This window comes from Drosophila albomicans, chromosome 2L (assembly GCF_009650485.2).
Source record: "Drosophila albomicans strain 15112-1751.03 chromosome 2L, ASM965048v2, whole genome shotgun sequence".
Taxonomy (NCBI): domain Eukaryota; kingdom Metazoa; phylum Arthropoda; class Insecta; order Diptera; family Drosophilidae; genus Drosophila; species Drosophila albomicans.
Genome location: NC_047628.2, coordinates 18,794,944 through 18,807,671, shown reverse-complemented (window position 1 = coordinate 18,807,671; position 12,728 = coordinate 18,794,944). Strand labels below are relative to the sequence as shown.

Sequence of the window (12,728 nt, the reverse complement as noted above, 5' to 3'; positions counted from 1 at the left end):
ATGAGCTAAATATGCTTCAGAAGCTATATTGGAAAATTTTTTGGGTCATAGCCTACCTCGAAATAGTATTTTTAATCGAATTTAAACAATTATAAATCATTATAAACACGTCACAATTTTATTTTTGTTGTCTTTGATATACACATTTAAATATCTTCAGTCATTGTAAAATTTGCAAGGGTTATCTTGTAAAAAAGCTAATCCTGCGTTCGAAAGGTTAAAATGTAAAATGACTACCAACCGCAGCAAGAAGTCGAACAGCCGCCACAGCATGCACGACACGGTCCACATGGACCACAGCATCCACCAGCGGGAACCAAGACTCCGGGAGGGCAAGGTCCAACGTAGAATGGATCGAATTTGCAAACAATATACATATTGAGTTAGGTTGACAAAATAATATCCTCCAGAAGCGGGATTAAGTTTATTTCTTGTTTATCCAAGCTTGCCTAAGTTTGTATAGTTTTGAGTTAGTAAAATATATTTTCCAAATTGAGATTTAATATTTACTGCGGCTAGAAATTTCTATTTAAGACTGAAGATATCCGTGTACAACTTGATGGAATACTACTTATAATTTATTTCATTTTTTGAGTTGTTTGTTCACCAAAGTGTTGTAAAGGAATGATTTTTAGATGAGGCAACGGAAGCTAGCTCAGAATTATTTTTATCAGAGCCTATTAGGATCTTTTTGATTTCGAAAATAGTAAAATTTGAAAGACGATGTAAGAGATTTACACATAACAAGGAAGCGATTACAACAAAAGCTTTTGCTTAAGCACCAATAAATAAATTATTCAAATCTATTTTAATGTCGTATTATAAATTTATTATCTTTATGAAGAAATTATCTTTAAGAAGTCAGTCTTCTAACCACATAGAACTAATATATATGGCAATTTGATTATGCTATTTAATATCTCATTAACATTCTACCCTATGCAAAAACTAATAAAATCGCTGGCAAAATATTAAACATGAGAAGGCCATCAAAAATAGCGAATATAACTTCAATTGAAGCGGAAGACAAATGTGTTTGCATTCTTAATTTATTGAGAATTTAGCATTAAACATAATTTCACTGGTCTTGCATATATGTATGTATAACCACCAAATACAATCAGCCCATTGACATTTATGATATCAAATAGAACAAACCCTATTTAATATCACAAACATAATTAACGACTTGAAGACTTGTTTAGAACAGATAGAATCATATAGAGCGAAAGTTGCAAAGCAACTCAACCAGCAGACTATTTACCGAAGTAACCCATGTGGAGCTGCAATAATGGAAAACGCTTTAATCACACGTCATTTCAAAGGTCGTTTATGCTCACCAGCTAGCTAACTTCACCAACCGCATGGTGAACTAGAGCAGCAGCAGCCTCCACATGGACGACAAGATCCACAGTCAGCATAGACCAAACGGCAAGGTGGGCATGGACCAATATAGAAGGGATTGAATTGGACAATGACATGCATTTTAGCAACCTTGAAAAGTGCACAAAAAGATCTCTTCTACCAGATATTCCACCTGCAGAGAGGATTGCATTACTTAAGCACCCAATTGACCATGCTTGACTTACGTTTTTGAGCTGAAAATATCCGTGGTTGTACTTTCGCCAACCCAGCCGAAAATTAATTCATTCCCTACAAGACGAGACTTCCAAATGAAATAAATTCAAAATAAGGGTATAACCCAGATTCTTCATAGTCTACTGGGGTTACTTTCGCTGCTCTGATGATTATTCCATATGTTTTAATGGAGTTGTTAAGGTTTATCTCGTAATGTATTCCAGCCGACGTTCCATTGTAGTTAATAATAATATGGATGCATTGAATTGCGGAAACTTCTCATATACATTGGCTTTATATTAGGCATGCTTCTGACATTCGAGTTGGCAAAGATCTCGACTAAATTATAAAGGCCACATCCCGTTTTCTTGACCAACGAACAAGTATTTCGCATTGGTGCACTCATCAGCATTTTCTGCACATAACCCCGTGGCTCCATCAAAGCTCGCCCTGCCATTTCACAGAGAGGCGTCGATGCCTTGAGCATTACCTTAGTTGTCGTATGTGACAGAAGCAACAAAAATGCCACTGTGCCAACTACTCCCACACTATTATGCGCCACATCCATTGCGGTTGGCTTCAAATTTGGTTTACTCTTTAACTCCAAAGTCTTCGCGTCAGTCAAACAATAAAATTTAGAATTTTTAATTTTTTGTCAAATAAATTAAAATGCCAAACAGAAGGCAATGCTACAAAGCCAACATGATTCAAATGAAGCTAGTTTAGTATATTTATTAATTTCAATAATGAGCGATCATTTTTATTTTTGCTTCTTTTCTATGTCAACTTGTTTTTGCTTGCAGCCTTTAGGTCAGATTTGCTGTTCTTCTGACTACCACCCGTCTTGCTTTCTATCTTACTTTCCTCCTTATTTTCCATCTTACTCTCAACCTTACTTATCGCCTTGCTGTCAGTCTTATTCAGAGTCTTGCACTCAGTTTTGACTAAAGCTTTACTCTCAGCTTTATCCACAGCTTTGAGTTCAGTTTTGCTAGTTTTGCTTGCGGTTTTTGTTAAAGCCTTCTGCTTCTTTTCAACATTACATTTGCACCTCCAGCCGCATGGATTAAATCCCGAATATATGCCATAAGGACAACTGCCGCAAGCCTTATCCGGATAGGGGCCAACATAAAAGGGATTCATGCAATCACCAGTACAGCGTGAAGAACGCATATTTAATGTATTGAATTTTAATTTTGAATTTTTACAAAAAATCTAAACTACAATTTTGACTAGAAAAGAAGCAAAGTGTTTATTTTCAAAGACAGCAAGACAAGTAACAAGTTAGGTTACAAGAGAAAAAGCAACGAAGACTTGATCATTGGTAGTTAATTTAGGTTTAAATTAAATTTTAATGAAAAATCAAGAAATATAGACATATATAAACAAATTATTATATGCAATTAGCTAAAACTTTCACTTTAAGAGCTATTTCAGTGTGACTATTAAAAAATATGTTATTGAAAAACAACTTAAAGAGGAATATTTAAAAGACAAGTTTAGGGCTTTAAAGTTTCCAGTTTATTGCTGTGTTGGTGGAGGATTTGAGGGATTGGCAGATTCAGCTTTATTGCTACAAGCTTCACAATCATTTGCCACTTCGTCTACAACTTTCGGCGGCATTGTGACAGCACATTCCTGCCCTGGATCGATGGGCGGTGAACAACCACCACAAGGTGCTCGCGGTCCTGGACAAGGTCCACACTCGGGATTATTGCAGTTGCCTGCTTCGGTACACTCGGGATCACAGCAAGGCGGATTGGGTCCAATATAACCAGGATTGAATATGCAAGGCATTTTAATGCAATCAACTAAGATTATGAAACAGGTTAGTGCTATTTTTGTTGTGTTTTGTAGGCCCAGATGAAGTAAACTAAAATGTTCAGGGAATATTGTGTATCTCGATGCTGTCAAAGAGCCTGTCAAAGGTTGCTTTAATGACAACAACAACAATAACAAATAAGCAGAGCAACAACAAAGCTGGCAGCTTTTAAACGCACAACACTGTAGACACATTGACCCAATGAGAATGGCTATTGAAGCTCATTGGGGAACCACGTTGCACAATGCGCGCATCATAATTATATTTCATAATCGGGTAACACTTCATTTATGGTGACAAAAGCCTGCAGATGTGCAAAAGCCACGCCCCGTCTGCCCGGGGAGTTAGGAGGGAATCTCTGGCCAGGCCGGCAATAATAAATAGTCCAAAAATGGCGTGCAATAACAATAACAATATGCGGGAAATTTAAGTTGAAATTAATGAATAATTAAGCTGCATTGGGGCATGTTTGGCATGTTGTCTGAGCGGAAGTGCAACATTTGCATAACTAACACAATGAACTACATACGAACTGCGTCGAGTTGAATGAATATGAGTTTGAAGTTAGAGTGCGAGTGCGAGTGTGAGTGTGTTGGGCATTAGATATGCAAATTCTTCTTCAATTGGGGAAATATAACGGCAATTCCTTTGTTAATTAATCAATCAATCAACGTCCAAAAGTTGACAATGCCAACTATAATAACGACGGCAATCATAATGATCACAATCTGAATGACGCTCCACTCGACACAGTGCGGAAACAAGCTGTCCAAATGTCTTTCACAACTCTGTTCACAATCTCCCGAACAACTACAAACTGCACCTTGTTGCATGCTAATGTCATTATTTCAAAGTTCAAAATGCTTTGAGTCGAGGAATCATCATCAACATCGACATTGTCATAGTCATCATCATGATCATCATCGATGCCAACGCCACGCATCGGCTTAGCTATTAACATCAAATTCTGACTAAACCCGTTCAGCACAGTTCACTTTCGCCTCCTCACCTCCTCCATCACAAAAGGCTTCTACATGAATGCCACATGAATGGCGCTGCAACTGCAACTGCCACCAGCTCGGTTGACTGCCGCCGACTGCTTTTGATGCAACGCATCAAAGTCGTGTGCACTTTCTGTGTAATTCATATTCAAAGTGCGCTGCGACATTGCAGCACTCGGGGTCGGGTTAGTGTAGGCGTCTGCTCTGCCCCTCCCTCCTCGTCTCTCTATCGGCACGCATTTAAGTGGCGACCACTGGGCAGCGTGTGCCTCTCGCTGTGTGGCATGTTGTATTCTCGGCTTACTTCATTGTAAGTCTATGTGAATGTATACGAGTATGTGTGCCGTTGTAGTTGAATGTGGCTGCGGCTGGCGCGGCAATTGCGACTCGCTAGGCCGCTTTGTATTTAAAACACTCTAAACAAGTCCACGCTCAATGCACTGAGAGAATTGTGGTACAACCATTGCGAATTGTGAGAAAGAACAATTCGATACACATACGTATGTATGTTACTTATGTAAAGGCATAAAAATAATGTGTAGACTACAAGAAACTATCAATTTTAAAGAGAAACATTGTATTAAGAGACCCACCACCCATTTTTTTTATGAAAGCAAAACAGTCCGGTATTTATTGAAAAATATACTAAATTAATTAACCGCAAAAATAATAAAAAATACTAGAAATCAGAAAGAATATTAATTTAAAAGTTATCAAAACGGAAACCAAGCGAAGGAAAAAATCAAATTCAGTTGTATTATTCTTGACTATATCTAAAATATAAGAGCAAAATAGCATGTTTTTCATGAAATAATTGAATATAAACATAAAATCAAATTTGCCGAAACCTTTATTTTTCATAGAAAATTCAATAAGCATAAGCAAAACGCCATTTAATATGCATATTTAACACAATATTTAATTAAACATCACCAAAACAACAAACAATAAAGAATCATAATTTAATTCATAAAAACTGCTGTTGTTTTCTTTTTTTTTCAAAGAACTATGACATTTTATAAAATCGTGTTCCATATAAATAGCATTTAAAGCGTATCCATTACCACAACCCCATTAATGGAGTTAATTTCTCCAAGTACACTCGCCAACCAATTCATTGACTTGCGACAAAAATCAATTGAAATAAAAAACCATTGGGGAAAAACAAATAAGAAACCAATCGACGTTGTCTATAGCACTTCCGTTAGTTGGAAAAGCGAGTTTCTTGCTACGCGTATTTTTAATAATTCCAGTTCTTCTTAGCTACTATTATATACTACGTATATACTCGGTAGCTGATAGATGGCGATTCGGTTTTGGACACGCGCAGCGGCCACTTGTCTCGCCGTAACTGTTTGAATTATGTTGTGGAGAAATGACAAAGTGACCGGAAGATGATACTATAATAAAACAAACACAACAACCTCCTCGTTGGGGCGGCCCATGTTTGTCTAGGAAATAACAGAGTTACAAGTACTCAAACTCATACTCATAGTTGAACTCGTGCTTGTGCTTGTATTTGTAGTTGTAGTTGAACTCTTCGGACTGGCAATGAACTGAAGGGCAGCAAACTGGACAATGTTTTATATGCTGTACGCTGTGCGTTTTCTATTTTGGTTTTGTATTTCTTTTCTATTTTTTAGCCATTTATTTACAAATGAACAATATTTATGGCCTCTTTTTGAACTCAAACTACGTTTCGAACATTGCTGTGGGTTCCTCTCGACTCTGCTAGCCAACTTCCGTTCTACGAATAACTAGAAACTGTCTCCTTTCCTATACTTTTTTTTTTTGTTACTTGTTTTGGCTTCATAATTTCGTGGTTTTATTTTCGTTTCCTATGCATGCGGCATATGAAAACTTCCCCCCAGAAATACATTTTTGGTACTTGAACAACGATTCCATTAATATTTATGTTCCAAGTATGGTTTACAATGGCAATTTTGGCACAAGTTCTATGCTCCAATCTTCAGCGAAATAATTATAATATGCCGACAATTATAAGTGAGTTGACCAAATTGTTAAATAAATTAATGATGTAGTAGCTCACGTTGTCCATAGATAAAATCTGAGGTGTGATTATAAAAGCAAAGCCGTGTTTTATTATGTTGCCAACAGTTTTCAATGGAAATTTACTGATGAAAAAGAATTTGCCTCTACATAGAATGAGTTTGCTTAGTTCTTAATCTGTATCATCTCTGGCATAAAACACTATATTTTACTATGCGCTAATAACAGCTTATTAAGTTTGCAAACGATTTCGATTAATCGGCAGCTCTACAAGAACACTGCGTATAATTAGAGTTGTCATGGGAAAAATTTATAGCGACCAATTGAGGAGAACGTCAAACTGGAGCACTAAATGCCGGCCACTTAAGAGATCATAACTTTGCGCATGATAAATCGAACTGGAATCGCCTACAGATACACAAGAAGTTGCATCTGTTATGCAAAACAGAGCACATAACAATATAACTGCGATGAACAAAGTAAGTAAGAACCTGAAACCAATGCCAAGAAGCAGCTGCTGAATTAGTTTCGCTCCTCAGTCTCAGTCTCTGTCCGTCCCTCTGATGTCGGAGCAATCAGCGCTACCGGGCATGGAAAGTTAACGCACACCCAAAAACCGGATTCGGTTTCAATTGGCGCTGGCACTTGGCGCGCTCAACTCTTTGCCAGGATGGACTGCGGCGGATGTCAGCCAAAGCAAGAAGAAGCCTCGCCTGCTGAGCTGTGGCACATCTTGTGCTTGCCACCTCGGTGCGCTTGGGTGCCTGAAGTGTGCAGAGCGAGAGAGAGCGAGTGAGAGACAGCGCATTCAAGTTGAAATTGCCGCAATTGCGTGTCGACCACAATCTTAACCAGCGGTAGCAAAAGTTCTGACTGACTGCTTGCCAAGCGTCTTGGGCTGTTGCTCCTTCTTCTACTACATTCTATATACATATATATGTATACATATTGTGTATCCCTTATGGCCTGTTCTGCTTCTCCTTAGGTCTGTCGTGGCTGTCTGTTTCCTTTTGTTTTAATGAATAACTTGAAACACCTGCTCGCTGCCTCGTTGCCTCGTTGAGATCTTTTCCCGCTGTCTGTGGCCTGGACATGTTACTCAAGTTGAACGCCACGTATGTGTCCTATCTTTATGCCAGAGCTCTTTACTCTCCGCATTGTTCTTAATACACTACATTAGCTGCTGTTTGTTTGGTGTTTCAACAAAGTTTCCCACACACAGGTTGTCTCAGTTTTATTTAAAGTTAGTGTATTAGCTTGTGTCTTTGTTTGTTGTTTACATAAGTCAACTGATATGTTTGACAAGTTCGAGTCAGCTTTGTCTGCATTTGATGCTTTAATTATGGAGTTTGTTTACTGCTTCCCCAAAAGCAAACACGTCGAGTCAATAAATAAGCTCTTCAAATGTCGTTAAGCGTAAATCAGTGACACGATCCCTGCAACTAACTAACGCAGTGCGCCTTATAATTCCCATTCATTAAAAGCCTGAACACCTGCAACCCTGACACTGAAACCGGCTACAAGAGCATTTTCATTCATTCTTTCCTTGCCCACTTGGCTGGCTGTCTGCCCTATCATTGGCTCATCAGGCAGACAACCCTCGACGCCAATTGACTGCAACAATGCATAACGAGTTAAGTGTAATAAAGAAGGAATAAGAAAGTTACAGTCTAGCGTGCTCGACTATGAGATACCCGCTACCCATTTTAAATAACAGCGAAATATACAGAATTAATATTCTAAAAATACTAAAATATACAGAAGGTTACATTTGGTATATAAGTATACTAATATACTATTACAATATTTAAAGTATATCACGGTATACAAAAAATTCCAAATTGATTCTAGCTTTACTATTACGCTTGCGGAAGTGGGGGCGGAAGAAATTATTGCTCTACCTTCAATAGATCTTTTAGATCTACATGTTCATGCGGAAAGACAGACAGACAGACGGAAAGACGAATCTGACTATATCGACTATATCTATACTTTTTGGGGTCGGAGATGACTTCTTTTCCATATTACATACACTAATCATACCCTTCTACCCTATAGGTAGCGGGTATAAAAATACGCAACGTCATCGCAAATGAGATAAAACAAAAAGAGAGTAAAAGAAAGGGAAAGGGAAAGCGGCACATCCTTGAAATGACTTGCACATATGCGTGATGAGCTGGTGATTGCCTTTTTGATGTAAAAAAAAAGGACACCCAAGAAAACCTACTCATTCCATCGCAGTCTGCAGATTGCAACTGCCGGTGAGTGCGAATAAATGAAAAGCCAAAAAGGACTCAACAGCGATGTATGCTGGCCAAGACATTCGATTACTTGCGCACCTCGCCTTGAATCCAATTGAGATTTCAGCGAGTGCACTTAAAGCGAAACCTGAGAAAAGAAGCCAAACCATTGCAAATAATTGCAGAGCGCGTACAATCGCATTCACACTCACACAATCATTGTGGCGGCACTTGCAGGTGGTGGGGTGGGGTGGTGTGGCAAGTACACAAGATGTTGCATGACAATTAAAGAGGTGTGCAACAAATTTAATGTCGGAAATCAAAGCAATTTCACTTAGTCGTGCTAGTTGATGGTACCAACAACAATTACAGAAAAGCACAACATTGCACTCTCTTCCTGCTGCCAAAAGTAAGTATAAACTGCTCGTTGTCAACTCATTGTCAACTCTCGGTCGCTGGCAACTTTTGCGGCAAATAATTTTCTTTTGCTGCATCCTCTCACACTTGCGTTCTTTTATTTTTTTTTTGGTTTTCTTTTTTTCTTTTTTATTTTTTGCTTACTACTGCAGACATTTTTAATAAGTTGCCTGGCAGCCGTTGCACGTCGTTGACGTCGTCGTCGTCGTCGTCGTTGTCGTTGCCGTTGTTGCAACAAAAGCAAACATTTCAGCTGCCAAGTTGAAAATGAAATTCGTGGCACGAATAGATTTTCAAACATATGAGCAAAAGAGGAAACAGACAACACGCAGAGACAGAGAGAGAGAGAGAGACAGACAGACAGTCCAATCGAGAGGCACAAGCAGAAAAGCACAAAGCACGTCGACTATGACAGAAATTCGAAAATGAAGCAATTTACTTGTATATTTGATACTGCCGGTCGGGGACAGTTTTCATACATAGTTATGCTGCATGCGATGGGAACCCCAGCTTGAAGCATGCAACTTGCAGCAACTGGTCAAGCGGCAGCTCCAGCTTATTAAGCGACTTCCCTTCTTATTTCCTTCTTGCCATCTTGCAGTTGATAATTAAGCGCGCATTTCTGGACACATTTTACGAATTGCTTACCTACTTAATTACAACTTTTTTGTTTTCATATACTATAAAAAACACCAACTGAAAGAGTTGTTAATTTTGCCTTGCACTTGCGCAAAAGTTGTGACTATTACTTTTTTAATTGCAGTTGCGACTTTCAGTGGGAAAACTCAGCGCGCACAATAGAATAATAATTGTTTCTAGAGGAAAGCGCGACTCCATAATAATCAAAGTACTTTCATTTTGTTTGCCAAAAGATCTAAATATTTGAATTTCTAAAGTTGTATTTAATTTACACTGCTTTATTTTCAATGTTAATTAAGCAAGCTAAAAACTTTCGATTTCATTTGTTTTGCAAATCAATTATTAACAGTCATGTTGAGACAATCAAACTTGATTTAATAAATATTAATTACACAAACACCATTCGTATTTATTTTAGAAAATCTCCACTGAAGCTGAACTTTCAATTTCATTTGTTTGGCGATTTAATTATTAACTGTCACCTTAAGGGCTTTCGTTTTTGTTTACTTTGTAATATGTAAGGAGCACTTGGGTGCTTATGAACTCACATATGCACATAGCAATTATTTTAAAGGAACGCAACCCTTCCAATTAACGCGTCACATAATGAAGGTTATAAAGACCCATATTCTGGGTTAAAGTTCTTCGTAAACATTTTCCACTTTCAACAACGGCGCTAAAGCACAGGAAACCTATAAAGAAAATACCGAAAAACTAAAGGCAAAGTGCCAGTTACAGAAGAAAAACCACCAAAGTGAGAGCCCCCAAATAGAGCACGAGAGTCAGGTCGAGCCTAGGCGGTAATATGGCTGCCAGCTGGCGTAATGGCGTTGTGTCCCCATCCGCCGAAAGAGATGGCACAAATAATGAAAGTAACGCGCTAATACTACGTGCAAAATGGTGTTCAACAGACGCCGCGCTTCTGCTGCTGCACATTCGCACGCTGCGTATACGTAACGTTGTCAAAGACAACGCGCCGAAGCTCAGGCCGAAGCTCAGGCCTTATGCAATGCAATTTCCATTTACATAAATTCGGGTGTGTGTGTGTTTGTGTGTGTATGTCCCAAAAAGTAAACCAGCTAAAGAACTTTTACCTTGTTGTCTTCTATGTCAATTTGCAGGAAAATTACCTTTTTGTTAATAGTTGCGGACGCGTGGGAGGCAAACATTAAAAGTAATTCACAGCGAAACATAGCAACAACTATAGAAGAGCAGAACAGTGTAGCAAAGCAGCAGCGAAGAACAACTAGCACTTACATTAAAACAACAGTAAATGCTTATTTAACTAATTTTGCAGCATGTATGCAAATATTTAGAATGCAACAGCTGCATAAGTGCGAGAGTAGATTAAAAATATTAAATATTACTTTAAGGAAGTCTACGTTAAAAAACTTTTTGAGTAAAATATTTAATTGACAATATAAATTAATATACTTGTCAAAGAAAATGTTCAACAATAAAGGTTTAATCCAAATTACCAAATAATATTAGTTCTTAATTTTTAATAAATTGTCTTTACTAATTTGCACTCTCACATTTTTACATCATTTCTCTGGCTACCCTCGCCGAAAGGCAGTCGGCGGTAAATAGGCAAGTGGCAAAGGCTCTTTCAGACTGAGCTTGTTTTGTTTGCTCGTTGTTAGTTGCTCCCCTCGTTGCAAGTTTTTGCCACTTGTGACGAAAGCCACAAAACCGCGTGTCGGGTGTTTTGCACGTGAAACGTTGGGGCAGACAGTGAGACAACTTTACAAATTAATGCCGCATGCTTAAGCGTCAAATGAACCCACAGACTCCAAACGACTTTCATCAGCAGCACTATCTACTATACATACATGAGTATACTATATACAGGTATCCAGGAGCTAAACGCTTTGATTTCACACCCAATTTTAAGCTGATTAACACAAACACCCTCCCACACATACACTCACACACACACACTCTTTATTCACTTTGAGTTGGTGTCTAATTAGCATTGTTTGCTCGGCACACTTTAATAGGCATCACGTTGACATTGCACTTCACTTGGCACCCTCATGTTTTTTTATTGGCGTGAAATATCGCACTTGTATAAATCACAACAACACACACACAAAAAAGGGCCAATGCAAAGTAAAGTGCCTGCAATGTCCATGTAAGCATGTGATCCAATTAATTAATGCTTGAAGAGAAATATTTTCTGAAGGCATTTAAATGAACAAAAAGAAAACGAAATGAGCACATCAGCAATGGCGACTTATCAATACGCTCAATGCGTTCAAATCAAAAGAAAAGTGACTTTTATACAAGCAGTATTCGTGGGGCTTTAACTGAAATGCCTGAACTGAAGTGTCTACGTTCTGCGTTCTGTGTACCACACTGCGTATGCGTTTGCGTTTGCCTCAATGTCGTTCCTTTTGTAAATAACTGAAGCTTATTAAATGCCGTCACTTGACACATTTAATTAACAGACACGAACAACTTATAATTGCCACACACACACACACTCGCAGCTGTGACTCTTGCAACAAGGTAATTGTTTTCACTGCGCCGAACTGGACGCTGCTGGCTTGAGTAACTGACGGACTGAATGACTGACTGACTGTCGGATTGGTCCTGACTGCCTGCCTGGTTGCCTTGGCCGCTGCGTGTGAAAATAAATATTCTGCAGCCTCACGTATTAATTACAAGAACACGCAAAAAGCCCTGATTTAATGGCCAATCGAACCATTTAAAATATTCTTAATAAGTGAATGGAATTGGACGAACTTAAGCGCAGCGAAATCCTTAAGCCATCCTTTTTCAATGGCAATTTAATAACTTCTTTAATACATTAAACATATTACTTATTAAAATGTGTTACTTTTTACATCCGCAACCCAAAAAGTTGAAGGGTATTATAGCTTTTCCTGGAGTAAATGTGTGTAATAGGAAGAAGGTACGATAAAGTATATATATATATGTATACTCTTGATCAGTGTCAATCGCCGTATATCTACATAGATGCTTCTGTCTGTCTTTCCGTCTGACCATCTGGTATAT

At 38.3% G+C, this 12,728-nt stretch overlaps 1 protein-coding gene and 2 long non-coding RNA genes across 3 annotated transcripts in view; all 3 read right to left on the bottom strand.

The window, feature by feature from the left end:
• Positions 1 to 96: 96 nt before the first annotated feature.
• LOC117563517 (uncharacterized) lies at positions 97 to 818 on the bottom strand. Its single transcript, XR_004571699.2, has 2 exons — positions 511 to 818; positions 97 to 449 (listed from the first exon to the last, which is right to left on the bottom strand). It is a non-coding gene; the product is annotated as an uncharacterized LOC117563517 (long non-coding RNA).
• Positions 819 to 1,031: 213 nt separating this feature from the next.
• The window catches only part of LOC117563518 (uncharacterized), a 201,680-nt gene continuing 189,983 nt past the window's right edge, over positions 1,032 to 12,728 (bottom strand). Inside the window, exons 2-4 of the long non-coding RNA XR_004571700.2 lie at positions 1,590 to 2,810; positions 1,341 to 1,537; positions 1,032 to 1,283 (exon numbers count right to left, since the gene is read on the bottom strand). This is a non-coding gene — a long non-coding RNA (uncharacterized LOC117563518). The remainder of the gene's footprint in view (positions 1,284 to 1,340; positions 1,538 to 1,589; positions 2,811 to 12,728) is intronic.
• Positions 3,077 to 3,463, bottom strand: LOC117563516 (male-specific sperm protein Mst84Db-like). Its single transcript, XM_034241894.1, has one exon. The coding sequence runs from the start codon at positions 3,373 to 3,375 to the stop codon at positions 3,100 to 3,102; it is 276 nt and encodes a 91-aa protein (XP_034097785.1). The 5' UTR covers positions 3,376 to 3,463; the 3' UTR covers positions 3,077 to 3,099.

Bases quoted from the DNA above. Each gene is read 5' to 3' on its own strand.
- LOC117563516 (XM_034241894.1), bottom strand. From the start codon at position 3,375: ATGCCTTGCATATTCAATCCTGGTTATATTGGACCCAATCCGCCTTGC.